The following is a 27,957-nucleotide window of genomic DNA, read 5'->3' as shown; positions in this document are numbered from 1 at the left end:
ATACATTTTATTTTTTTAAATTAATTCAGGACGGGTTTCTTTTAACAGGTGTAATCTTTGAACATGTATCAATTGTTTCGTCCCAACTCAGTAAATGTTCTTTCCATTTTATATATCATCTGAAAACGGAGAAGAAAATGTTATATGAATAATGATAAGAGACAAATATTAACCTTCAGAATAAACTATAAAAATGTTTTAATGCCAGTGTTAAACTAGATATAATACCGTAACCCTATGTGTACTATTAGGCCACCCTATATAGTGCCCTATACACCGAGGCGAATTTCGATTTAAAGCTTTCGTGACTGCAAGGATTCATCTTCTTTGGTTCTTTCGGTAAAGTCACGTAGAATGAGAATAAAATAATAAATTGATAAAATAAAATAACACAATAAAATTTTCACGACGTTTCGGCCACAACACATGCGGCCTTCATCAGGTGAAGGGACGAGACTGTCCTCCAGACAGCGCTGTCCTCCAGACAGTCTCGTCCCTTCACCTGATGAAGGCCGCTTGTGTTGTGGCCGAAACGTCGTGAGAATATTATTATTTTATTTTATCAATTTATTATTTTATTCTCATTCTACGTGACTTTACCGAAAGAACCGAGGCGAATCTTTACGCCGTGGTGGCGAGATGTTAACTCCCTCGCCTGGTATACAAAAAAATTCGCCGGTTCGAATCCCACCCTAACGCCTATTTGGAGTCTGCGTGTGTCTCTCTCTCCCTGTCGTGGCGTGAATTTTACTCCAGGTCCTCCAGTTTTTCCATACACGTTTAGAATCAATGTGCGTTTACAGTATTTGGATGCTGTACATTTCCACATTATACGCCACTTCGTTGAGCTGTCATTTGTGGCCAGGTCGCTTCTGAAAAAAGATATATAGCTCAGTGGGCTTTACCTGGTAAAATAAAACAAAGTCGTGAGAATTTTCTTGTTTTATATTTTTATAATTTCATTGTTTCCCTTCTACTTTACTTTACCGAAAGAACCAAGAATATATATAGTTGATGGTTTCGCTTTTACCTGACATTCCGTTTGAAAGGGCGTCCCCTAGTGGCACCTGTGGGCGCAAGGTGGCTCAGCACGTGGCCTGCAATCGTGCATTAAGCGTGCCAGTAGGGGGACGATGATTGCTGTCCCAATTGTGTAATTTGCGGTGTAATTTTCGAATTTGGCTTATTTGGACCCTGACGCCGGCACACATTGGCCTACTTTTAGGAATGACGCAACAACCGGATACGGTGATAGGCAACTTTGCGCCGATATCATCCTCAGCAATAATAGCTCAATGGGCTTTACCTGGCAAGATACCAAAACAAGTTTTACAATATTTGTATAGTTTTAAGTGTTTTTTTTACCTTGCCTATACTTTGCACTGCTGTCGTGTTTTTGTATTGTTTGTTGTAACGTTCTGATCTGCCCTTGCTGGACATATGTAAAAAATAGCTTAATAGCTCATTGGATTTCTCCAGTATAAATGATTCTGATCAGGACACATGAGCACAGTCGTCAACCAATGCTTGATGGAGACCTGACAAGAGGACCACGATGCACTTATTGAGGAAGTGCAGATGGTTTTTTTTTGCATAATGCACCAAGGTTCTGCTTTTTAAACATGTGTGCGTTGTTTGAAACTTAAGGCTTTTGTTGAGCGAACAGCAGCCGTGGCTTGTTTCAGTCATGGTGGCGAGATGTTAACTTCCTCACCTGATTTTCAGGAGGTCGTGGGCTAGATCCCGACCCTAACACCTGTTCTATATTTGGAGTGTGCATGTCTCTCAGCCCGTGGAATTTTTCTCCAGGTTCTCCAGCTTTTCCCTCCACATTTAGAGTATTTGGCTGCTATAAATGTCCACATGATACGCCTCTTCGTTGAGCTATCATTTGCGGTCAGGTCGCTTCTGAAAAATAGCTATATAGTTCAGTGGGTCTTACCTAGTCAAATAAGGTTAGGTTTAAAAAATAGTTTAAGGTGATCCGACAATGGTTTAAACCACCAGCACAGCAGTGCGCAGGTAGGGGAGGGCTAGACCTGACAAAGGTTTCAGGTCCCTAGTTTGAAAAACAAAATCGGCTCCACCCTACGGGCGGGCTTGTTGAATATGTAAGAATTAGCCTTTTGCCCGTCCAAGGACGGGTGTATTGCAGCTAATCTGAAACTTGCAAGCGAAAAGCAGACCACGACGTGATATTCATTGCATCCATTCGTGTGCAATTAGTAAGGCCGCGGTGACACAGACTTATTTCATTTTAAGGTTATAATCCCTTGTTCATTGTCCTTTTTACTTCTATGTCTCAATAGCGTTACACAGATCACATGACGTGAGGGTTCTGCCTTTGTAGTGAAGGCTTTAAGTTGACGCTCAAGAGGGGGGAGGAGGCGCCTCGCTCCCCCATGTGGAGTGACGTCACCCACTATTAGTAATGGGGGGGGGGTGTCCATTTGGAGGACGTTAGTTGTTAATTATTAATGGGGGGCTGTTCAATGTGGAGTGACGTCACCTGCTCATGATTGTATTAATGAGGGGCAGGTCCATGTGGAGGACGTAACCTGTTCATGATTATTAATGAGGGGAGCTGGTCGACGTGGAGTGACGTCACACACGTTACACACTGACATTCTTGAGTAAATATGGTAGTAAATGACACATCAAGCCGCTTGCCGTGCACACAATTGATACCCTCTGTAACAAAACAATGTGCACCATAATGCTGTTGCAGCCTTGCCCGCTCCAACTTATTTTGTATTTCTTGTCAAATGATCTTGTACATTTGTACGAAGGCGAGATTCCTTCTAAATGAGATAGTGTCCCCCCCCCCACCTCCTGACACCCGAGGGAAGGTCACTTACAAAGCTACAATTGTCAGAGGTCAGTAAATCAGATCATTCATTTTTTAGTCTGTGAAATCTTGGATATGGCTGCAGAAACACCCGATTCTGTGACCTATCCAGAGGTCACCGTTATTTCCACACACCTCAGTCGTGAATTCAACTGTATATTACCATCCCAAAATCGTAGCCTTATGTGCGATTAATAGAAAACCCCTCGCGGTTAATGGATGAAATAACGATTTTTTTTTTTATTTCAACACAAGCTTCCACAAGACAGCAAAATGTTACAACTCAAATATTATATTTTTTGCTCTACCATTCCAACCGCTCCCCCATTCCAAAAATTAGACCCACCCCCCCACCCTCCCCAGAGCAAGCAAATCCAAGTGGGGGGGAAACTGATTTGCATGGACCAAATTGAACAGATTCCACACAACAACCAATCTCCTCTGTGCAGTTCCACGTGCATCACATAATCAAAGAATAAAAATAAAAATCAAAACAAAGAATTAACAGCATATTTATCATTGCTGCCACCACCCAAACCCAACTTGGCCTTGCAAGTGATGCCCAAATTTGATTGGCCAATGGCAGAAGGGCCAATTCGCCGGGGGTCCACAAACTGGGTTGAGGGAAGTATATGAGATCCGGGCCCACATCGCAGATCATCCCGTAGTATGGCTCTTTTAACGTTAAAATAACTACTGGCTCACTCCCTCCCACCTGCGGGGCCCCAAACGGACAACAAATCTCAACCAATGTGTCCAAATCAATTCGCAAGCCTTAAAAGTTTGCCTGAAGAATTAAAGAGCAATCAGAAGCACTTAATGTCGCCAACATCTGGCCATTAGAAATTCCTAAGTGAGCGTACGTGCAGATACCAACTTCTGTGCTGATGAATTTCTGAATGACTGTTGGGAATGCCTGCGTGGTGACATCACTTGCCTTGGATTGCGATGCCCCTTCCCCTTTGTGTATGCAACGTTAAGGTGAGGCTGCGATGACGGCTCCTAATGTTTGCATTGCAGGTAATTAAAACACAACTTTAAAAAAATGTGCAATAAGGAAAATAAAGCAGCAGTAACAGCCAAACCTGTGAATAGAGAAACCTCAAATTTGAATTGGATGTAGAGTTAGCATTGAGACCATTCAAATAGCGCTCATATAACGTGCACACAAACGCTCGTACGTACACTCACCACAACCACCTTTTTTTGCAAAACGTGAAAGCGACTTGTCCCTTTCAGTATCGAGTAACGGCACTGCCTCGCGTTTTAATAAATGTGCGTTGTGACACCACTTCATTTACAATGCAATGCCACGTTCTGTACAAAGTGATGTCACTTTCACGTGCGCTTCGACACCGCGCCTCCTGTTCAGAGCGCCGCGTCGCCCAGTAGCGCCATTTTCGTCCGCGTGTTTGCGATGTCACTGGCTGGAGATTGCTGCCTCTACAGGGCGACGATGCTACTTGCGGGGGGCGGGGAGGGCAGCAATGTCACATCCAGTGGGCCGCAACGTCACTTCCCGCGCACGGGATCACGGGATGTTGAAGTGGGCGACAAGTTCCTCCTTGTGATCGACCTTCACCTGCGCCCCGGCGTTTGAGGCGTAAGCAGCAAACCGCGCCACCTGCATGCCAAGAACGAGGCCACCAACACTGTCACGACTGTTCATAAAACCTTGTCACACACCACCACCATGAAAACTCACAAACCGTCATGAACACCACCAGAGCCTGAACTCTCTCTCCATTAACACCAATGCAAACAATTAAAAACCATCATTAATAATGTCACATGCTACGCCAAGATCTCCGTTGAGGCTAGCACTATTAGAGCTTGCATCAATACGATCACCACTGTCACAGCCAACTTTGAACATACCACGGATAGCAACACAGGTGCCAGCACCATCAATGCCAACACCATCACTGGTGATAGATATATATACACACACTAAAACTGCTGACACCCGTGCCTTCTCCAATTACTTAAACACCATCGCGAATGTCAACATGTCATACGGTGAAGCCAAGTAGCCACTCCTTTCCCAGTGTATGGGGTGCCATCGGCCGACAAGACATCATGGTTCACCTGCAGGAGCAGAACTCAAAGGTCAGGTGTCGACTTTACAAACTAAGAGCAGAAGGCAACAATGGCACTTGTGGAGGTATCAATGGCATTGGGCGTGACCTCTTGACCCTTCATGCCAACATCGACAGGAAACCATTCCTCCTCGATACCAACACAGAACGTCGTGCAAGCAACATCACCACTGCCATCATCAACGCCCGAGACTTAACACCGGCACAATAACCGAAGGCAACATGGGGCATCCCCCATGTGAAGGTGCCACCACAGCCAGCACCTGTGTGATGTCCGAGTGCGACACGAGGGGACTGGCCAGCACGTGGAACGGCTGAGTGGTCAGCGTCATGAGGGACGGAGGCTTAGCCCAGGCCGATCCGTGCGACGAGCTGCCCACCATCACCACGCGCGCACTGAAAACGTCAACACAATCGCCATCAACGCAGCCACCTTTATACACGCACACATTTGCAACAAAATCTAACACCAGCATCATCAGCGCCAAACATTGCCACGCAAGGACAGGCAACACATTGACATCAATGCCACCATCACCATAAGGCATTATAACATCCACCTTACTATGAACACTATCACATGAATACACCCACAGACCAGGATGGTAGGCCCAGACTCCACGTGCACATTTCCCCGTGTGTAAACACAATTGGTTTACGTGTCCTTGTCGGGCAGTAAATATAATGAGTCTCTGAAGTCAGGTAAGAAATAAATAAGAATACTTGGAATAACAATGCCACTTATTTACCCGTGCAAGTGCCCACCTGTAAAGCCGTGCGCGGTCCATGTACTCGTGCTGCTCCATGCCGTGCGAGTCCGTGGCCGACACATCGATTATGTTACTGACAACACGATGACAAGTTACACACTGACACAACCAACACAAACACCACCGCCGGCAAAATTACGTGACAAAGCAAAGCAAACAGCGTGTGCACATCGCAGGCACGTAGACATGTCCACGTATCCATTTGCCTACGGGCGAGTACGTATTAGGGTACGTGGGGGCACACATGTTCAAAAGTTTGTCTGTGTACGTCAGTACAAGTCCTGTGTGGAAAAAGATATACATGAAAATATGGGGATGTAAACACTTGAGTGTGTATCAGAATAAGATCTGTGCCCATCCCTTGTTACTCTCGTCGGCTAGCTTTTGCCATTTCAATCGGTGTTAAAGTGCACCTATCCTGGCACAAGGAACAGCCACGTAGTCAGAGAATGGCAGCTGGTGTTGTTTTACCTACAATATTAAAAATGAAAACTTATTACAGAACGCAATCAACAGTTTTTTTCCAGGCTCTAATTTAACGCAAGCGCGTGTGATGGCGCATATGGGTACATGTGTCAATGAACATCAGGACATATTCGCCAGTTTTTGTAAAGGCTCCAGTTTAACGTGAGCGCGTGCGATGGCAAGTACACGAGTACGTACTTGGCAGTCTTGACGAGGATTTGATTGAGCGCCGACTGCTCGTACTCATGACGCGAGGACACGGCCGTGGTCTGACTCGTCGAGCGGTAGTCGGCCCTGACACAGAGATGCGGTTCCAATGTGTGGAGACACGGAGACATGACCCAGGCATGGCAGGTAAGCAGAGACAAGATGCAGAATCATCCCCACCCACCTCTCACATCACGAACCGCATGATGAACAGTGTACACGCTTGTTAAATAGTAAGCTTTACGTTTTTGTTTTAAACAGGTGAAAACTTCAGAGATTAGGCTAGTCTAATTTGCAAGAGTGACCTGAATGGAGAGGTCTTTGTTGGTATGGGGTGTATGAGTGGATAAATGTGTGTATAAATTTACTATTGGTGGGAAGAGGTAGTGCAGCGGTTAGCAACCTGTGGTGTTGGCCACCTACCCCCTCGTGTGCCGTGCTGGCCTTCATAAGATGCTCGATAACAGCACTTGCCGCAATAGTCTATTAGGGCTATGTAGGGGATATTTGTGTTATGTCTGTCATATTTAGTTCATATATGTGTTGCTGCCTATGAGGAAAACATCTGAAATGCTCACAATCCAAGCTGTTGGGCCTTAACAGTGCTCAGATGGGCGACCGCCATGCACACATCAGGGACTGTAGGCTGCTGCGGGGCTACGTTGTCAGCAGGCGGCAGTGCAACAAAATCTATTGTGGTACTGTATTTACACGCTCTCACATATATGCTCCCTGGCCTTCACCAATCCATGCTGACCGGCATGATGCAGTATGGTCAAATATCTCACAGAACACCCCACAGCGTGGGGACATCGGCATTTAGCGGTTGACTGACAAGCACCGCACACACAAATGTACATACGTGCATTTCCACCATGTCTACACATGTTGATATAACGTAAGAATTACACAGTCATATTTGCGTGAAATATATATTCACTTGCTGCACAAGTATAGGTGTATTGCGCAACTATATGTAGATATGTGTCGTACTGCGTATATGCGTGTATGGGTAGCGGTCCTACCCATTGGGGTGTCGGTTGAGGTTTGACACCGGGTCAATGAGAGGCTTGACCTCTTCAGTCTGCTAATGCACGCACAACAACATGCACAAAGCTTCAGAGGAAATGTCACGCACCCCGAGTCACACATCCAAACAAATGCAGTCGTGCACAGTAACCCTCGCACACCTCCACACCAAGAACAAACACCCGCAGCACAAAGGCAAGCCAAACAATTTACGCCTGCCATGCAAAACGACTTAAGAGTGTGGTGTTCTGGGTTAGGCTGTGTTAGGCATATCTTCTCTCCAGCTTTCGCCACGCACTACTACTTCAACTCCTGAAGATGCAGTGCAGTCGTGCGTAACGAAAGCTCGAGAAATGAGCTCCACGCATGCCCTAACCCAGGAAACCGCAAGCCACCAGATCACTCAACATGGCCCAAACGCCAACGTACAAAAGCAAACCCACACACCAACACGACTTCCCCAAGCCGATCCCAGCACACGGATCATCTAATAAACCCCAACAACTGCCGTTAACCACTAAGTGGCGGTGACGTCACCACGGCGCTTGTGCCATGCTAGGTGCACTTTGAGGCCACATGCAGTGTCAAAGACCCGCTGGCAGAGAAGACTGGCAGATGCAACAACTATGCTCCCCACTGTGCCAACTATGCACTTTAGCCGCGCGGCACTCCGCTCGTTGTTGTGAGTGCCGCTCCTCTGCCCTCCATTGCTGCTGGAGAGCGACTGCCTCCAACTCCCCAGCAGCGTCCTTCATGAACCTCCTCCAGAGGCTGATCTTGATACTTGCTGGTACCAGTCATCGGCAAGTCCAATCAGCTCCACATCCTTCTGCACCCACTCCACCGGACCACCTCACTCCCAACCCCATACACCCCACAAACCTCGCGAAACCAAGTCCCCCACATCCCATATAAAGACCACACATCACCATTTGCAACTCACAGCTCCACGTGTAACATGGTATAATCACCACCTTCTCATGCATCACTCCACACTATGCAACCAATGCACAGCATTAGACACTACTACAAACCACTCTACTCAACAACCGAACACCACCTAACAAAGAACTCCCTCTTAGACCACCCAACCCCCACACGCCACTTATCAGAGCTCAGCAAAGCATATCACAACCAAAGCATACCAACTAAAACATAGTCCATCTGCCAAAGCATTAATTGGTACCTAGGTTGCAAAACGTTAGGTCGGTAGCGATTTATTTATATGGCCAATACAAATTATTTGATATCCCGCTCAATTTAAATCGGTTATCGCGCAATTCACCCTTAATGACCGCATAGCCAAATGAGAACCACTAGCGCCTCAGTTGTTACCGACGAATGAAACATCTGGTATGGGGTTCATGGACTAACAGCACACCCCACCCTCCATACACCTCACAAAGCTCGTCAAAAAACTATCCAATATAACACTCAGGAACTACCAAAATTGACACCACTAGACATAACCACATACCACCTAACAAAAGCTTATCCCCCATACTCACACCACGTAACAATGACAACACCCTAATCCAGACATCACCAAAAACAAAACACACACGAAACACCAAACGCACACCCATCTACACACACCACCTAAAATCTAACCAACGCAACCCACATCTCCACACACCACCTAAACCAACGCAACCCCCATCTACACACACCACCTAAACCAATCCAACCCCCATCTCCACACACCACCTAAACCAACACAACCCCCACCTCCACACACCACCTAAACCAACATAACCCCCATCTACACACACCACCTAAACCAACATAACCCCCATCTACACACACCACCTAAACCAACACAACCCCCATCTACACACACCACCTAACCCAACAACCCCTATCTCCACACACCACCTAACCCAACATAACCCCCATCTACACACACCACCTAAACTAACATAACCCCCATCTACACACACCACCTAAACCAACACAACCCCCACCTCCACACACCACATAAACCAACATAACCCCTATCTCCACACACCACCTAAACCAACACAACCCCCACCTCCACACACCACCTAAACCAACGCAACCCCCATCTCCACACACCACCTAAACCAATACAACCCCCACCTCCACACACCACCTAAACCAACAACCCCCATCTCCACACACCACCTAAACCAACACATCCCCTATCTCCACACACCACCTAAACCAACACAACCCCCATCTCCACACACCACCTAAACCAACACAACCCCCATCTCCACACACCACCTAAACCAACACAACCCCCACCTCCACACACCACCTAAACCAACGCAACCCCCATCTACACACACCACCTAAACCAACGCAACCCCCATCTACACACACCACCTAAACCAACACAACCCCCATCTCCACACACCACCTAAACCAACACAACCCCCACCTCCACACACCACCTAAAAACCAACGCAACCCCCACCTCCACACACCACCTAAACCAACACAACCCCCATCTCCACACACCACCTAAACCAACACAACCCCCATCTCCACACACCACCTAAACCAACGCAACCCCCACCTCCACACACCACCTAAACCAACACAACCCCCATATGAACACAAAGATCACCCGTGTAGCCTTAACAGACTGTAGGCGCAAATGCTGTTGGCGAGCACCTCTGAAGGCCGGAATGGTACTCGGGGGGTGGTGGGTGGCCAGCACCACGCCCGACCGCCTTCGTCTCCCCCAGCGGCGATGACTTAACACACCGCACCAACTACCCATTTGAGGCCTTGTGGCTGTAGGGGAGGCGGGGGGGGGAGAGGCCCAGGACCCGGTTCAAATACAGTAATCGGCACTGGTGTTGTGGGTAATCGAACTCGGGTCACCGGGTTCGTGAGCGCAGTGCGCGAACCACTCCCCCAGTATCATCATCACCATCACCCCGACATCACCACCACGACAGCCACCCACCCACGTTGTCGCCCTCCCATACGAAAGCTTTGAAATTCCAAACACTGCGCCCACTCCCCCCTGCCGACCCATCCTCACTGCGCAACAACTACAACGACCGCCGCCGCGCACGCACCAGGGGCCCGTCGTCTCTCGCCCTCTCACAGATTATATTAAAGACACCTCTCTCTCTCTTTCTCTGTCGCTGGGGTTATACGAATGGCAAAACAGGCACGGTGAAGATGGAGAGGTAAGAGAGAGAGAGCTGTTTCACCAGCGCAACGGAGCCAAGCTTAGCAGCAGCAGCAAGCTTAGCCGCAAGTCGGGGCAGTCCCGCCCTGGAGCCAAATCGCCTCCCTATGTCGAGGACTCCTGAGGGGGAAATCCGACCCCTCCGCTCCTCCGTCTCATGCACCCATCCAGTAAAGCTATGCACAGCGCCTAGCTAACCCATTTAGCCACTCGCTAACGGATCGCCGTCCATCAATTTGCTCCATCCAAGGAGTGGGACGCCCATCATCCACATGTTCACATCCAACCACGCTGCAGGTCAAAGGCGCGGAGGGTCTCTTTTCCCTCGCACTGCTCCCTACAGTCGTAACAATTCCTCCCTCCCTCACAAACCCTGCCCAGTCACCTCCTTGTCACTCTTCTTTCGCTGCCACACCATGGTTACTGTTACCCCCCCCCCCCAAATTTCGTCTCATCCACGCAGTGTTCAACACAGCGACTTGTACTGACGCTGGCACATTGACAGCACCAGCTTGTCTCTCACCTCGCACTGCTCCGACTCTGCAATTTCCTCACCACCGTCTCCACACACCACCCCCCCCTCCCCCCAGACATGATCATAATAATATGAATACTGTAATAGAATAAGCAGTTGGGAACCACCGTCTCTCGCGCGTGTAAAGGAACCACCGTCTCTCTCTCACGTGTGTAAAGGAACCACCGTGTCTCTCTCTCGTGTGTTCACCGTTGCATTGACGGCTCTCGAAATATTTAGTTTTTTTGCGGATAATTTTGTTTGCCTAGCCCTGGCCTAGCCCCGTTTCAAGAAAACGCATCGTTGTGCTTCAACAACAACTTCCCTCTCTTTTACTCAATACAGTACGTCTGGCTAAGCGTGGAAGAGTAGGCCTAAAACACTCTGTCTTCACGGGGGTGGGCGGTGGGTCCCCTCTCTTATCTCTCGAGTCGCGCTCCCTCGAGTGGTGAAGTCGACCCTTCTTCGGTCGTCAAGCGTTGCGGCAGCGTTGCTGCTGAACCATCATCACCATCATCATCACCACCACCACCCAACCTCCACCACCTTGTTTTAACATTGACAAACTTGGGCTCGTGCCGATCGTCGCTGGCCGCACGGCGCCTTCTGGGCCCGGAGTAGAGCGGCCGGGCGGGGGGGAGGGGGATGTCGTCGTCGTAACGTAACAGGACATTTGTGCACAAATAATAAACATCGAATAGGCCTCGTCCCCCCCACCTCCCCTCCGCCTTCACCTGCTCCGAGTCGCCGCTCTCCTTGCTGAAGCAGCACCCCATGGCTGGCGCGGCGCTCCTCGAAGACTCCCCCCGGCCCGTTCCTTCCTCCTCCTCCTGCTCCTCCTCCTCCTTCTTCTCTCACGCGGCCATGAGTGGGAGTCGCGGCGCGCGGGGGTGGTGGGGGTGTTAAACACAAATCAAGAAACTTAAACCGGTTTGGTGAAATGAGAGGGCGGAGAAAGCAGAAGGGGAGAGACAGAAACTAAAACAGCGACAGCGCTACATGAGCGACGCGCTCACTTATTAAGGGGGGAGAGTCACGCGCACCCATCACGTGCCCCCCGTGGCGTCACGTCCGCGCCAACGAGGGAAGTGGCGTCATCGCGCTCCTCCCCAGAGCGTGGACATGACGTCATTTAGCAGCTTCTTGTGTTTTTTTTTTGGGGGGGGGGGCGGGAGCGGGGTGGGGTTGGGGATTCTGAGTTTTGAAACTCCCACGACCAGAATCTTAGAATCTTGGTTGGTGTATTTGAGACTGGAGGAGGGGGAGGAAGGTAATCCGGGATGAGCTAATACGAAGCTTTTTTTCCCCCCCACGCATGTTCACTATCAACCTCTGATCAGTCACCCCGTGCCCTTATACATCCCAATGTTCATCCTGTAAAGTCCCATTACAAGGGGGGAAACACACAAATAGACAATCACCACTAGTACACTCATCATGACACTCGCCACTAGTCCACTCACCACTACATACCTGTCAACCCCTTATCAGCGCCCTCCCTTTGTACAGACCAATTCAGACCTTTGTGGTCACCCCTTGTCCCTTATAAATCTCAAAGTTCATCCTACAAAGTCCCATCACGGGGGAGAACCACAAACAAAGACAAAAACATGTACTCAATTTCCCTGCACAAGAATACGGGTAAACCGTATGGGTTGACAGCTGTGTGTTCAGCAAGGGGGCGCGTGCCGCAGGTTACAAGCTATACAAAAGGAAAGACCGAAAGGAGCGCAACAATAGAACACAAAGATAAGCAAGTCACGAAATAAGTCCGATCTTGATTTGAAGCTTTTGTGACTGCAGGAATCCATACTCTTTGGTTCCAGGTATAAAACCTACGTGACTTTACCGAAAGAGCCAAAGAGTATTGACATGTCCGGTTTTTACAACACGTAAATGCAAGCCTGGGCAAGGCAGCAAAACAACACCGTCCCAGACCACACCGAGGCATCACGCAGTCCCTTAAAAAAGTGGCACATACAACCATCGAGGCACGGGTAATGAGCATCAAAGTTACAAATCACATTCGGAAATGTGGCTTTATCATCAGGATATTTATTTCAGGAAGATTTACAATAAGGGAGGAAACGAGGTTGTTCCAAAACGTTGGTGCTGGAACGGCAAAAGCTTTGTCACCAATATCGAACCCATGGCTTATGGTCATGGTGACGAGTTTGTCATTTAAAATGAATCTACAGCTTTATCAATCCGCTGCTGGATGGAGGGCCCTCCCAATGCCACGTTGGTCCTTTAACCATGCTTCACCATGGCTGGTCAGTAGCAGGTTCGTTGGCCGGTTTTGAGATTGGGTTCGAGGGCAAGTTTCTGGGCTTCATTGGCGAGTTTAGGTGCTCGTTACGAGATGAGCCACGTGACTCACCACTGATGTTCGCCGTGGCCAGGAATTGGAACCCGGGTTACAAGGTCATGGCACCGTGCGCGAATGCCTACATCACCGCTGTAAATGATGCTAGTAGAACTGCGTTTTTGTGTTTAGTTTATGGTCCTTCTCCCCGCACCCCCCATTAGAACGGTTGGCTACATAAGGTGCGAAAGAAATTCAACATGCATACATTATCACACGTTAGTGCCAGCAAACGAACTCTCAGGAATTAAGCCCAAAATAGGCTGTGGGATAACACGGTCTGCCTGCCACGCACGATCAGCAAGTGGGTTGACGTGATTAAATTATTATTTTTGTAACCAAATTATTGCGGTAAATGGAAACACCTGCCATATTTTCCAATACGAGGGATTCATTTGCAATTTAAATAAATAAAAATGTGTAACCATGAAGCTGGTACACATCCCTACCCCTTTTTTATAATGTCACGAGACATTAAACGTCCACTCTTAAGCACCCAGTATTAACCAGGCCCGCCGTCGGGGCACTAACCGCGAGCCCCTGCAAGAGCAACAAACCACTACAGCTCTGTCACGTCACTTCCCAAATTACCTTAGCTTCATGTGTATTTTCGCACGTACGGTGCGAAAAGTTCAACGTTCCTACATACATACATGTCCGAATTAACAAGGCTGCGTGCCAACACTGACGATTGGCTTTTAAATACATAGCGTGGAAATTCCTTTTGGGCTACTCGCATTCACGCTGTAAATGCAAGGTTTTATCGCCATATTCACCGCATTAAAAGCCGCGCCCCAAACTTTTTCTCCGTGTCAATGAAGTTAATAAATTCTGGCTACACACAGCTACCGCATTATAAGACCCCCCCTCCCCCCACACACAACCCCCCCAACTATAGCTTAAAAATACAGGGGCGGGGGAAAGTGCTTCTTATAAGCTGGAGTAGGATGCTGTGATGTACAAACAAGCACACTGGAGACACGCTATCGGACTAGACAGTCACACAGGCATGGGGCGTGCTTCATTAGATTTATTGAAATCTCATCCATTTTCAGTGCAGGAGCTTCTGGGTTTCAAAAACAGTGGTAGACAACCACAAGAAGCGGAGTGCGTTTACAAACTCACATGAGGGGGCTACTGTGGAGACCTGACCACCAGTCCCGCGAATGTCCACGACCCCCCCCCCCGTCCCACCGACCCACTCGCGTGTCTTGTTGTGCACAATGTGGTGACACAAAATAACAAGATGTAGTGCAGCGGGGTTCTTAGCCACCAAGCGAGTTGCCTTTGCTGTGGCATGATGGACACGATGCAGGGGAAAGGTTTAAACTTGCACTGGGAATGTCAGCGTCGCATCGTGGCGACAAAATACACCATCACACACCTTGAAGCAAATACTTCACTAACATCCCTAGCACCGTGTTGACTGGAGGGGAGGAAACGCGAGTCCTTACTTTAGGAACCTATGGAAAGGGGGGGGGGGGGGGCGCAGGGAATCAGTGGTTTTAAATTTTGGGGGGTGGGGGAGCTGACGTACCAAAAAGGTTGAGAACCACTGGTGTAGTTTGCGTGCGTGATTACAGAATACAATCCAAGTCGAAGCTTAATTTACAGCCTGTTATGAATACAATGCAGTAATGGGGGTCATTGGACCGTATTTTGCCACACTAGTCAGTGTGGGTTGGTGAAGGGGTTGCGTCTCCCCGACGTGCTTCATTAACATGCTGTGCCCTACACGCTGCAGACTATGCTGTTATAAGTAGTGCCGTGTGTGGATGAGGGTGTGTGCATGTAGCACGTTGTCATACATGTGGCCCCATGTGCACGTCGAAGTGCAAATTGAACGACGTACAGGACAATGCACGCAGTAAGGTAGTGGCAGTAGTATGTCGCTTGTGTTGCACTCGGCGTGGTTTAGTGTGGGCTTGTGAATTTGTACACGTCACGACGTGTAGGACAAGGCGTGGTAGTGCATGAGTTTTCTTATACGTAATCTCGTGTACATGCTTGAGCGCACGACACAAATGTGTAGGACACTAATTGGGGTGCTGGTGGTGTACATGTGTTGCATGATACGTGCTCCTGTGTACATGGCAGAGTACACGGTGGCATGCATAGAACAATGACCGCGGCGTTCACATACGCAGAGCACAGCAGCAGACACACAACGAGGATCACTTGACCATGCTCCATGTTGATCAGCGCGGTTCGGTGAATTGTGTATTCGTACGTAAACATGTCGTGGCACTGTGTCGAGCGTGGTGATGTACGCGAGCCTTTGCGCAACGCAACGGCGCACGTGGTACAGCGCGCACGACCAGCGCGGCGTACACACGCGCACGCACGCTCGCATGCGCGGGCCATCACAGGATGTACTTGAAGCTGAATGTGCGCACGCAGGATAGTGGCCGCCCGCGGCAGCGCGAGCACAGGTCCTGGCGGTGAGGGCGACGCGGGGCTCGCGGGAACGAGCGGCCTTGCACCGACGAGCACACGCACACGGGGCGCGAACACCGCTGCACGGCGGGATAGGGGACACATGCACAAAATACACGCGAGCGCAGGGGATATACAAACAGGGCAACTCGTAGCACACCGCCACCACCCCCTCCCCTCCTTCCCTTTCCACTTGCACATACGAGTCACGCTCGTGGTACAGCTCATCGCGGTACAGGTGGTTTTCCACTGTTTATTTGCAGTGGCGACAGAGCCCAGGGAAAGGTATGCATCCTCGCGGAGGACATGGATACTACGGATGCACACTCAAGAGTGGACTTACATGGGATGTGCATAGCACAGGATACACAATCCCCTTACAGCTATAGACCGCTGGGGCACAAGTGCTGTTAAGAGAGCAGCTATGAAGGCCGGCACGCTGCAAAAATGGGTGGTGGTGTGGCCAGCATCACGCTTAGCCATCTTTTGTCTCCTCGGTGCTGATGCTTACACAGCACACCAGTCGCACAAACTAGGAGAGGCCCAGGACCATTTAAAGTAATTACCATTAGCTATTGGCCCGGGAATGTAACTCAGGGCACAGGGTTCTTAGCAGTGCACAAACCACTACGCCACCGCTCCCACACCCACAACAATCACGTGCAAAGACTTTGCACAGGCTTTTGGACCAAGTGCTGTTCACGGACACCAATTAAGGCTGGCACAGTACGAGGGGATGGGTGGCCAGCACCACACTTGGCCACCTTTGTCTCCCCAGTGGCGACGTTTACACGTTGCACAAGGTACTCATTTGAGGGTGAGTCGACCTATTGTGAGGCCCAGGACCAGTTCAGATAATTGCTATCACTGGTGTTGGCTGTGAGCGGGAATCGAACTCGGGTCACCAGGTTTGTAGCACAGCGCGCCAACTGCTACGCTACCACTCCCCAGTCACGTGTGCATGCACGCACACGTGCATGCTATTTCATTCTTGCACGCATTCGTATCTCACCGAACACACTATGTCCTCCACGCGGTAAGGATTGAAGGACTTCTGACACTTCCGACAAAGCTGCTTGAAGTAAACCTGGTGAGAAAGAGGACCGGCATGATCTGCTACATTTGTAATAATCACAGGCATTACCCATATCATTGTAACTCGGTGACCAGTGGTCGATATGGAAATCTAAAGTTCCCCATATTAAATATTCTTCCTGCAGCTGATGCCCTTTGCAGTTCCCCCTCTGCTGCGGAAACATAATAGCATGGGCACCGAAACCATTCTGAAGTGCTGGTTTACATGTTTGTTGTTCTGAGATGCTGCCGGTATGGCGGTACTGTCGTATACCTGCATATTTCGACCACTGATCGTACCCATCAAATGTGAATGCCAACATTTCCCACAATATTCCACTGTGAATGCATTCTGCACAAAGAAATGCTTTTCCTTTGGCCAAGGACAATTTTTTTTACAAAGTTTGGCATAGTTTTTCGACAAATATTTTTTCGCAGTTTAACATGTACCATCGTACAAGTTTCCAATCTCTTTCCCCCCACCCCTCCACCCCCACTCTTCCAACAGTTGTCACATAGCAGCAACTTATGAGGCTGGAAAAACGTCTTCCACTTGTCACGGCGAATGCTTTCCTGCAGACCACGTTATTCTATTTCAAGTCCCCGTTGATGCCATCAACCCATCTTCTGTGTATATATCTGGGATGCGTTTCAGATTTTAAAATTTCAGCTTTTTTACGATAATTTCTCAAAAAAAATCAGTTAAGATAATTTACGGTCTACATTAGGATTGTACTGAAAATTCAAGTTTGTTATTTTTCAAGGTCACGTCGCCTGGCTGTATCCATTTGTTGTTAAAACTGAAGCCACCGCAAGTTTACAGACAATCCATCAATATTTACTCGTTGCTCGACGGAGTTGAAAAATGCATTACAGTAAATACACAGAGTAAAAATTTCTAGGGGCATAGACACAGAAGCCGAGGAAAGAGGGCGATCCGGAGCAATCTTTAAATGTGAACAAATTAGAAATGTAATTTTCAGAAGTTGACTTTTACACCAGAAATAACAAATTGAGAGGGTGATCTAGAAAAACTGAAACTTCCGACCGATATTATTTTCTTCAGAACTGCTTTTTGTGTTTAGTTTGTTGTCCTTCCTCTGCACCTCCGATTAGCACGGTTGGCTACGTACGGTGTGAAAGAAGTTGAACATACAGAGAGAGTGGCACCCGAGTCCACATGCTAACAAAAGTGACACCACTTTTGGAGCAAAAAGCGCGGATGTGAAGTAGTGTTCGTGACACCACTCTCATTTTGTGTTTTGAGCTGAAATATTTTGGGGATCATGAGAAATTGCGCATCTCGGCCCGATTATTTTTATTTTGATCAATACGAAAATCATAAGCACATCCCTAGTGTCCATCAATATTAATCAATTACAAAATACAAAGGTCCTTCATTGAACCAGAATACATTTTCGAGATACTTGGGGCAAGTGACATTATTGAGCATCTATTAAGGCGTGTGGAGGGTCCAGCAAATCCAATGTACCAGGCCACCTTCGTTCCCCTCGTACAGATTAATACCCACTGCCACCACAAACAGGGGCGGAGCCAGGATTTCAGGCCGGGGTGATATTCAACAAATTTTAATTTCAAAAATGATTAGAGAGTCAGGCTGTTGAACTAGACGCCATCGGTTGGCGACACACTCTGACAATGCAGTTGCACGGAGTCCGCCAGACCGAGTGTCGTACACTTCTACGCAGAGTGTTACCCCTGTCACCCCCCTGGCTCCGCCCCTGACCACAAAGGTACCACCACAAGCTTCTCACAAACACGCTAATACAAAAGTTGCCAATTTCTGGGAGGCTCAAAGAGGATACGTGGTGAGTTGGCACCTACCAATACCCGCCATTCGCTATTAAGTGACGGTGACATCACCACGGCACCTGTGTCAGGCCAGGTGTGCTTTGAGGCCACGTGAAGTGTCGAAGGTTCGCTGACGGGAGGTGACGGGACAGACTCAGGTGCCATGGGATGGCTGACTGAGATGACTGGCAGATGCACCAACTGTACCCCCTACTGTTCCAACTTGCTGCATTTTATCCGCCCGCTCGTTGAGCATCACTCCTCTGCCCTTCGTTGTTGTTGGAGAGTGACTGCCTTCAACTGCCCAGTAGCGTCCTTTACAACTCCCTTTCCTAGCCTCAACCACTTTTCGATAGCCATACGTCCACTCAACCGCTATCATCACCCACAGTGAGTAGACTCACCATTTGATATTGGACTCGCCAACTACCCACAGGCCCCACCTACCCTTCTGCTAACCCCGCCCACTACTCAGGTAGCCCCGCCCCTTTCCCTATATTATTGAGCTTTCTCAACTAAAAAAGAGATGACAGTCATCCTCTCAGCCGACAAGGGAAATGCTACTGTCATCATGGACAAACCCACATACATCAGGGGTGGGGAACCTTTTTTCTGCCAAGGGCCATTTGGATATTTATAACATCATTTCTCGGGCCATACAAAATTATCAACATAAAAATTAGCCTGTTATATTTGGTCAAACATTTAACTAACTCACCCCTAATATTATGGCTGGAACTGCTTCTCTTTGGCGAGGCGTGTGATGATGTTAGCTGGTATTGATGATGTTGCTACTCGCAACTGCTTTTCCAGGTTTGCTCCTAGATTTATTGAATTTCGAGTCCCGCCTGTGGTTGCCTTGGCAGGGCCACACCAAATGATTTTGCGGGCCTTATACAGCCCACGGGCTGGACGTTCCCCACCCCTGACATACAAAATTCAGGACCTACTTAATGATGGTAGCTATACCAAAATCAATAGAGATCCCACCAACCGCCTGGTTACCAAAACCAACAATATCATCACTGATTCGACATCTTTAATCAAACCAAGCGGCTTTCCTTAAAACCCTCTGCTGCTAGACCACCCAGATTTTATGGCTTTCCAAAAATCCATAAAGAGGGTACACCCCTTCGGCCTATCGTCTCCACCATTGACCTCACCCACCTACAAACTGGTCCGATTTCTGTCTGAGACCTTACAACAATTCACTGGTAAGACCACCTCAGCTGTTCTTAACTCAGCTCACTTGGTATCGTTAATGAAGGACATCTCACTATCTCCAGGTGATTTGCTTGTCAGTTTCGATGTAGTATCTTTGTTTACCAAAGTTCCTGTTCCGGACACTATTGCAATCGTTGAAGATTTGGTCCAACAAGGACTGAATGCTGATGTACCGGCCCTGGTTAGACACTGCCTCACCAACACTTACTTCACCTGGAATGAAACATTCTACAAACAAGTTGAAGGTACCCCAATGGGTTATCCCTTATCTGCAAGTTGAAGCCAATGTTTTCATGGAAAACTTTGAGACAGGTGCCATCCAAGCATCCACCCTACGTCCTTCCTTTTGGAAGAGGTAAGTAGATGACACATTCGTCATCTGACCAATTCTTCAACCACATCAATTCCATACACCATCACCACCTAGCCAGTGAACTAGAACACATACACCAAGCCCTCAAGACGAATGGATATTCAGACTACACAATCCGTAAAGCTATTACCCTAACCGTTGGGAAAGAACCATCTGAGGAACCAATCAAAACCATCACCTTGCCATACATAGCAGGGGTCACCAAAAAGATTTCCAAAATCATGAGCAAACACAAGATCCAGGTTCGATTTAACACACTACATACAATTTGTGATCTGATCCCATCTATGAAGGATGTGATCCATGACATGCAATACCCCGGACGTCTACAAACTAAGCTGTGTCTGCGGCAATAGTTACATTGGGGAAACTAAGCGACATGTCTCGGAGCGTGTTCGTGAACATAAGGCAGATCTGAAACACGGTAGGACCAATACCTCGGCCGTGGCTGATCATTGTTTTAATGCTGTGGGCTCACACGAAATTTATTTTTCCAAGACGAAGGTACTCTACAAACCCACTGGCTATCAGCAAAGATTCGTTAATGAAGCCATCCAGAAATATAAACAGCCAATTTCAACCGAGAAGATGGGTACAAACTGAGCAATCATTGGAAGGACGTTGTTAACCAGGTTAAGTCATACAATTCGCTGTGATGTTTAGTAGTTATTTTGGACTCTGGTGTTACATTAACAGGTTAAATGTCTATCACAGCCACCGTTGCTCGTTTTCCTTTATGTGGCGGTGACTCTACGACCTTACATTGACATGCTAGCTCTCAATACAAGGGCCACCTCCGCAGCCTCGTCAACGTGGAGCTCTCCGATCCTACATTTCATGCAAATTTCATCACTAGCCCCACCCACTTCGCTTATGACAATTGGGCTTACACCCATCTCAAACCTTTATAACATCCTGCATCAGCTCTCGCGCTATTTGTTCACCTGATGACGAATGCTTGTGTTCCGATCGAAACGTTATATTTTTTTTTTTTCTTCTATCTACGTGGCTTTACCTAAAGACCCAAAGCATATATATTATAAAGCCAGAACATTTTTAACTAGGGATAATAAAAACACATTTCCACAAATGCATCAGAACTGTGAAGGAACCATTCTGAAACCATGACAGTCCCAGCCAAACCGGGATGCTTGGCTGCTTTATTCGTGCGCCTGCTGCTTACCTTGAAGGTGCCGGACACGCACCAGGTGAAGGCACTTTCCCATCGTGTGCCACATTCCCGGCAGTGGAAATAGCCGTACTTCTGTTCCAGAAACTAAAAAAATCACACGCGCGCACACGCACACATGCGCGTCGACGTGGGAGAAATATCAGCCCAGTCCATCAGCCAGGCTCGTCAACACACTGGGGGAAATCTCAACTTTATTCACACATTTCAAGATGATTTCCTGCTTAAATCACCATCGAGGAGGCGCTCACCTCCTGTTTACAGCCCTGAGCCAGGGGTGGAAATTTACACGTTCCAGGGAAAGGGGCGAGTCTATCAAAACGATGATTAACGTTGACTTTCCCACAAAGTGGTATGAGTCAAGCCCCTAAAAACAGGCATTCAACTCGCAGTCTTCCGATTGCAAGCCGCTTGCTCTCCCGTCATGATGCCAGGCCGACCCGTGCACACTGGGAAAACCTCAACCCTTGATTGACAAAACATAAGCCAATCCCAAATGGCTTGCCCACAAGACAGCAACCATTTCAACCTGGATGATCGACACAAGACAAAATCCCAACATGATCACGGCGTGGGGAAACAACCTTGGCCAGGTAGGAACATACAGCATGCAGGGTTCCTGGAACCACACGGAAAGGCTCCAGGATCGCAAACATCTGACTATGGCCCGCATACCTGAAACGACGGATAGTTCCTTTTCTCCTGCCCTTCGGTCACATGGTCGCTTTCAACTTCCCCCCCACTTTCTGCATTGGCCGGGTCACTTCCTGCTTGTTGGGCTTTGACGACATCACTTCCTTCGTCCTGGGCTTTGGTGACGTCGTCACTTCCTGCTGGCTGGGAACTGTTGGTTCTGGTAACCCCTTCCATGGCGATGACGTTTAGCGGATGGCGCAAGGGTACATAGGAGCATATTGCCCCGATTCCACATGGTGAAGAGGCCTTCCCCTGTATGGAAGGAAAGTAAATTGTAGAAATACAAGTGATTGCTTTATAATAATAGGATGCAAGCATAAGCAACATTTTACTGCACATTTATTTTGAAAAAATGTATTCCCCTAAAAAGCAATCCACAATTTCATAGCACGGTCAGATTTTAGGATTGAATCAGAAAATCTGAAGCACAACCTGAATAGAAACATAGCCATATACAAAAAAGTGTCCATCTAAACCACAATTTTATTTGGTCAATTCTTTATAACTGCACTTGCAATTGCATTCGACTTCATATAACCTTTTCTGTTTACATATTAGCAAAACAGTCACCCTATATTTAATGTTTGTGACTTTTGAACTAATTTGCCTGTGCCAACTTACGCGATAGGGAATACATTATTCAACACCGATTTATTTTTTGCGCAATATTCCCGATATCTCATCTGACGATACAGTTGTTTTTGCGCCGATTTTAATTTGCTTCACCTGCTGTACTTTTATGCAAATGAGACGCTATACTGGTCTTGTCAATTCTCACCTGGTTAAGCAAAATAAACTTGAAAATTTGACAACTAGTCAAATGTGAGGTTAAGGTGATGATGCCGACATGGCTTGTCAGTCACACACGCGGGCGCACGCACCAACTGGCCCTGCTGGGCTTTTGGCCTCTGGCCAAGAAGTGGACGTGGCCTCAGATCGGGGCGGACGTGGATGGGGCCCTCCAGGTCGCACTGAACGGAGGAGTCACGGCGCGGGGACACCTGGACCGCAACTTCGCGTGTACAGGGGCCCACCTGGTCACAATAACAACCACAATACACCACAACATCCACAATTATACCACTATAACCACTTTGAATAAAAGGCCATTTAGCTCGTTAGGGCAGGAAAAACAAAGGAAGCTGTTAGGCAGGCAGAAAGCGGCACCAACAATTGCCCAAGCTCTGTGGTCCTCCATTTGGGGAGAGGATACTTGCTATGTATAATCATAATTGATAAATTTGCACGAAAATGTTCAACCTTCGCAAAAATTGGACCGCGACGTTGGCACACAATGAACTGCTCTCGCGAATGATGTCCCGGGATCTTTAACGTTTACGGCACGCATTGTTATGATTATTACAGCAGCAGTATTCGTCAGGGGGGGCCGCTGGATTCGAACAGTTAAACCTCTGCTGCAATTGGCATTTGGTAAAACACTTAATATTCGAAGAGCCGCAATACCACGTGAATACCAGATGGTGGTCTTTAATAAATAACGTCATGAAGCAGTCCATAATGAGCCAAATGCTGCTCCAGAGTAGCAGGTTGCAGACTCCTACCCATGGTAAACTGTACCTCCCATGGTAAACTGGACCTCCCATGGTAAGGGGTCGGCAACCAAAATAACAAGAGTAATTTTTTTCCAATTCAGTAACAAAAAAACAAGAGCCGCACGCGGCTCTGGAGCCGCAGGTTTGCCGACCCTTTTAGCGAGGCCACGTCAGGATACATCTCCTCTATGAATACAGCGGTCCCCCCCTCCCCCGCCTGCCGGAAGTCCTCTTGAAACGGCCGCCCCCTCGCCAGAAGGCCAGCCGCTATGTACGGACAGAATTCCTGGGCAAAAACTTACACGATACTCAACCCCTTATGGACAGCCTCCACTCGAACACAGCCAAAGTCTATAAAGTCTACCCTTATATAATGTCACCATCACACACACCACCACAGGCAACATCAACCCCACCCACAACTAGCGACACAGTGACAGCACTACCATCCACAGAAATACACCCACAACCACCAAATACCAACACAGTATCGTCACTGCCACCATATGACAACCGCCAACCCACCGCCGCACCCGGCCACCTTATTGCAACCGACCATCAACATAAGCACACAAAAGCAAAGATCCCCCTACCCCGTGCAGCCAATAACAGACAGCACCATGCCCAGCTGCATTTTTGTCACCGGTAATCATTTAAAGCTAAGTCGACCTAGATGAGACACAAGCCAGGTTCATGTAAATCACTCGCCACAGATGTAACCTGTGTCACGGAATCGGACCTGGCTACAGGGTCGTGTGCTAGCCCGCTGTACCAGCACTCTATCCCACATCAACACAAAGATCCTCGTACAGCATACAATGGCACCCAGGATTGTTGGCATTTAAGGCTGAATCGACCTTGGGGAAAAAGCTCAGGACAGGTTCAGTTATTCATCGCTGATGGTGGCATTGAGCGGGAATCGAACTCGGGATTGCTGGGTTCGTAGCACAGTGCGCTAACCGCTACACTACCACACACACACCGCGTGCGCTGCCCCGGTTAGTGTTACCTCTCCTTCCAGAAGCGTGGTCATGTCTCCGGGCCACTGGGCCAGTTTCCAGGCCAGAGGCCAAGGGGTCCATTGCCAGGCAGGCACGAGCTGTGTGTAGGGAACAACAGCACGGATTAGGCGCAGGCAACAACGCCCAGCCCTGTTGTCAATCCACTGCTGCATGAGGGGGGTCTCCACAGGCCGTGCGAGTTGTGAGGGGTACGGAAGCCTGGGGGGAGGTCAATCCTGTATTCTAACCACGTTGGTCCGTACCGGTTGGTGAAGGCAGGGATCATAGACCTGGGAGGGCAGTACAGCTAACACACCAATTGGATGCGTTGGCTGCCCACCACGTAGCCCCAGAGCTGCCTCGAGCCAGGGCCGTATCATCCAATAGGCACGGTTGGGCACCGTGTCTCGGGCCAACGAAAACTGAAGGGCCCACGAACAACAAAAAAATGTGACCCATGTTTTTTGTTGTTTGTATGATACATTTTTTTAGCAAGATATCTTCTTGAATAAATATATTTATATATAAAAGATCGGCAGAGTATATATTCAAAGAGGCAGTCGTGTCAATCGTTTTTTTTTTGCACAAGGTGAGAGAAATTCACACCGGAGATTAACTTTCCGAGACGTTTTCGTTGCAAAATTAGCAGTAACATCTTACAATGGCGTTTTTCGCACCATCTCATTCTCAACACCGAAGCGCCAACGCAAGGGAAGACAAGTGTTGTTGTTGTTGTCCTATGGTTGATTTAAAAAAAAAATCAGCTTTAGCGAGTGATCAACGGTGAGAGTAATCGGTAACATTGACAGCAGCAGCAGCAGCGCCAACTGTTATAAACTTATCACTAAAGAACTAGGAAACTTAAGTGCCTAAGAGCATACAAGAACCTTAATCCGGCCCTGCCTACAGCATCCAAGCACTCTAGTTATAGAGATACTGTATATTTAATTTCGATTGTTGTACCCGGGAAAGCATCAGCGGAGTGTCGTGCCTCGATCTTTTGTTGTTATTGTTGTTGCAGTCTGGGGTAGTTAAGTGAAGTCTTAATCCAGTGGCTGTGGGGTTTTTTTTTTATCCCCCCCCCCCTTGCTTGGCTTTCGAGATCCCACGCTCATGCCGAAATCATTCGATCACGGGAAATCGCTGCGCAATCAAGATCATCTACCTTTACCAAGTCGAAGGGGAACCGATTCTAACGAATTAGTAGGCCTGCAAATCGGAATCTCGTTTGTAAATCACCTCTCTGTGGGTTAGGGTCGTTAACATACATCGCTTCCATCGTCAGGATTATACAAACGCTCCGTGTCAGTAAAGTTCAACAAGATCTGCTCACGCACATACACCGGAATGTAAGACGCAGCCCCCCCCCCCCCCCGTTTGCTTTAAATTACAAAGCAGGGAAAAGGTGCGTCTTATTATCCGGAACAAACGACCATCGTATTCAAGTTTATACTTACCGAAAGAGTTACCGACTATTAAAAGCGGTTACCACAATGGCAACATTCCACAAACAGCACATCACCAACAACTACTCTGACAGAGCCTTATACAGCCACGAGCGGCCAACTCGACAAATGCGTATGATTAATAATAGACGTATAACGTTTAAACGTAAAGTTACCACTGAATATGATTAATATTGTACACGCAACGCAACGACTTCGGTTCTAAGCCGACCACTCACTCCTCTGGGGCTCATCGCCATCTTCGAATTGTCGGGGATCGGGTCACGTGCCGCCTTTTAATTGGTGACGTCATTAATTAGCTATAAACCCCCAGGTGCACGAGGGGTGGAGACCCACCCCACCACCCCCACCCACCCCACCACCCCCACCCACCCCACCTACCCCACCCACCCCACCTACCCCACCACCCCCACCCACCCCACCACCCCCACCCACCCCACCACCCCCACCCACCCCACCACCCCCACCCACCCCACCACCCCCACCCACCCCACCACCCCCACCCACCCCACCACCCCCACCCACCCCACCACCCCCACCACCCCCACCCACCCCACCACCCCCACCCACCCCACCACCCCCACCCACCCCACCACCCCCACCCACCCCCACCCACCCCACCACCCCCACCCACCCCACCACCCCCACCCACCCCACCACCCCCACCCACCCCACCACCCCCACCCACCCCACCACCCCCACCTACCCCACCCACCCCACCACCCCCACCCACCCCACCACCCCCACCCCACCACCCCCACCCACCCCACCACCCCCACCCCACCACCCCCACCTACCCCACCACCCCCACCTACCCCACCTACCCCACCACCCCCACCTACCCCACCACCCCCACCTACCCCACCACCCCCACCTACCCCCCACCCACCCCACTTACCCCCCACCCACCCCACTTACCCCCCCACCCACCCCACTTACCCCCCCACCCACCCCACTTACCCCCCCACCCACCCCACCTTCTCTGCCCAGTCTCTAAAAACTAAACTTTTTACTGGTAGGAACCTCCTGGTTACACCAGCCCACAGGGGATTATTGTGTCCGTCCGTCCGTCGTGCATCCAAAAATGGGAGGGGTGGGGCTGGGTGGAGAGGAGGTGGGGAGGGGCTGGGTGGGGAGGGAGGGGCTGGGTGGGGAGGGGCCGGGTGGGGAGGGTGGGGAAGGGCTGGGTGGGGGGTGGGAGGGGTGGGGCTGGGTGGGGTGGGGCTGGGTGGGGAGGGGCTGGTCACCCCGTGGTGCCCTTATAAAACTCAACGTTTAACCTACTCACGCCGGCTTGTGCCCGCCCTCACAGTCGGGCATATTTGCGGAATACACCACGCCGCCGTTGACCCTGGCCATTGACCGAGCAACCCAACGTTCCTACCAGCTCCCTCCGCAGGAATGTGTTACCAGGTAAGGCCCACTGAGCGATGTGGCTTTTTCAGAAGCGGGATGGCCACGAATGATAGCTCAACGAAGTGGATCGAGCCCACGACCTCCTGTATACCAGGCGAAGTAGTTCACGTCTTGCCACCGAAAACCAACGTTTGCCCAACGTGGGCATGTTTAACGAGATGTTAAGCGAGTAAATATGCAAGGTTGGGTAGAACCGTTGGAGCCGACGCTGGCCCAATGTTCCACGTTTCCTAAACATCTCATGAAGGCGT

The 27,957-nt window shown here is 49.1% G+C and overlaps 2 protein-coding genes across 6 annotated transcripts; both read right to left on the bottom strand.

The window, feature by feature from the left end:
* Nucleotides 1-3,060: 3,060 nt before the first annotated feature.
* LAMTOR1 (late endosomal/lysosomal adaptor, MAPK and MTOR activator 1) lies at nt 3,061-12,190 on the bottom strand. Of its 2 annotated transcripts, none has more exons than XM_032977369.2 (6): nt 11,836-12,190; nt 7,415-7,476; nt 6,381-6,476; nt 5,713-5,790; nt 5,211-5,343; nt 3,061-4,472 (listed from the first exon to the last, which is right to left on the bottom strand). In XM_032977369.2, the coding sequence occupies exons 1-6, from the start codon at nt 11,875-11,877 to the stop codon at nt 4,380-4,382; spliced, it is 504 nt and encodes a 167-aa protein (XP_032833260.1). In that variant the 5' UTR covers nt 11,878-12,190; the 3' UTR covers nt 3,061-4,379. The 2 variants fall into 2 exon arrangements, with proteins under 2 accessions (XP_032833260.1, XP_032833267.1); XM_032977376.2 differs by having other exon boundaries at nt 7,415-7,473.
* Nucleotides 12,191-14,478: 2,288 nt separating this feature from the next.
* ZAR1L (zygote arrest 1 like) lies at nt 14,479-26,608 on the bottom strand. Of its 4 annotated transcripts, none has more exons than XM_032977340.2 (7): nt 26,509-26,608; nt 24,833-24,922; nt 23,152-23,304; nt 22,250-22,522; nt 21,569-21,661; nt 16,915-16,989; nt 14,479-15,982 (listed from the first exon to the last, which is right to left on the bottom strand). In XM_032977340.2, exons 1-7 carry the CDS (start codon nt 26,527-26,529, stop codon nt 15,830-15,832), a joined length of 858 nt encoding a protein of 285 aa, XP_032833231.2. In that variant the 5' UTR covers nt 26,530-26,608; the 3' UTR covers nt 14,479-15,829. The 4 variants fall into 4 exon arrangements, with proteins under 4 accessions (XP_032833231.2, XP_032833249.2, XP_032833240.2 ...); XM_032977358.2 differs by lacking the exon at nt 26,509-26,608 and adding an exon at nt 26,282-26,501; XM_032977349.2 differs by lacking the exon at nt 26,509-26,608 and adding an exon at nt 25,788-25,894.
* Between the last annotated feature and the right edge of the window lie 1,349 nt (nt 26,609-27,957).

Source organism: Petromyzon marinus, chromosome 3 (genome assembly GCF_048934315.1).
Source record: "Petromyzon marinus isolate PM22_M1 ecotype Great Lakes invasive population chromosome 3, UKy_Petmar_22M1.pri1.0, whole genome shotgun sequence".
Classification (NCBI taxonomy): domain Eukaryota; kingdom Metazoa; phylum Chordata; class Hyperoartia; order Petromyzontiformes; family Petromyzontidae; genus Petromyzon; species Petromyzon marinus.
The sequence above is the reverse complement of the archived record's forward strand: the minus strand, read 5'-3'. Positions and strand labels throughout refer to the sequence as shown.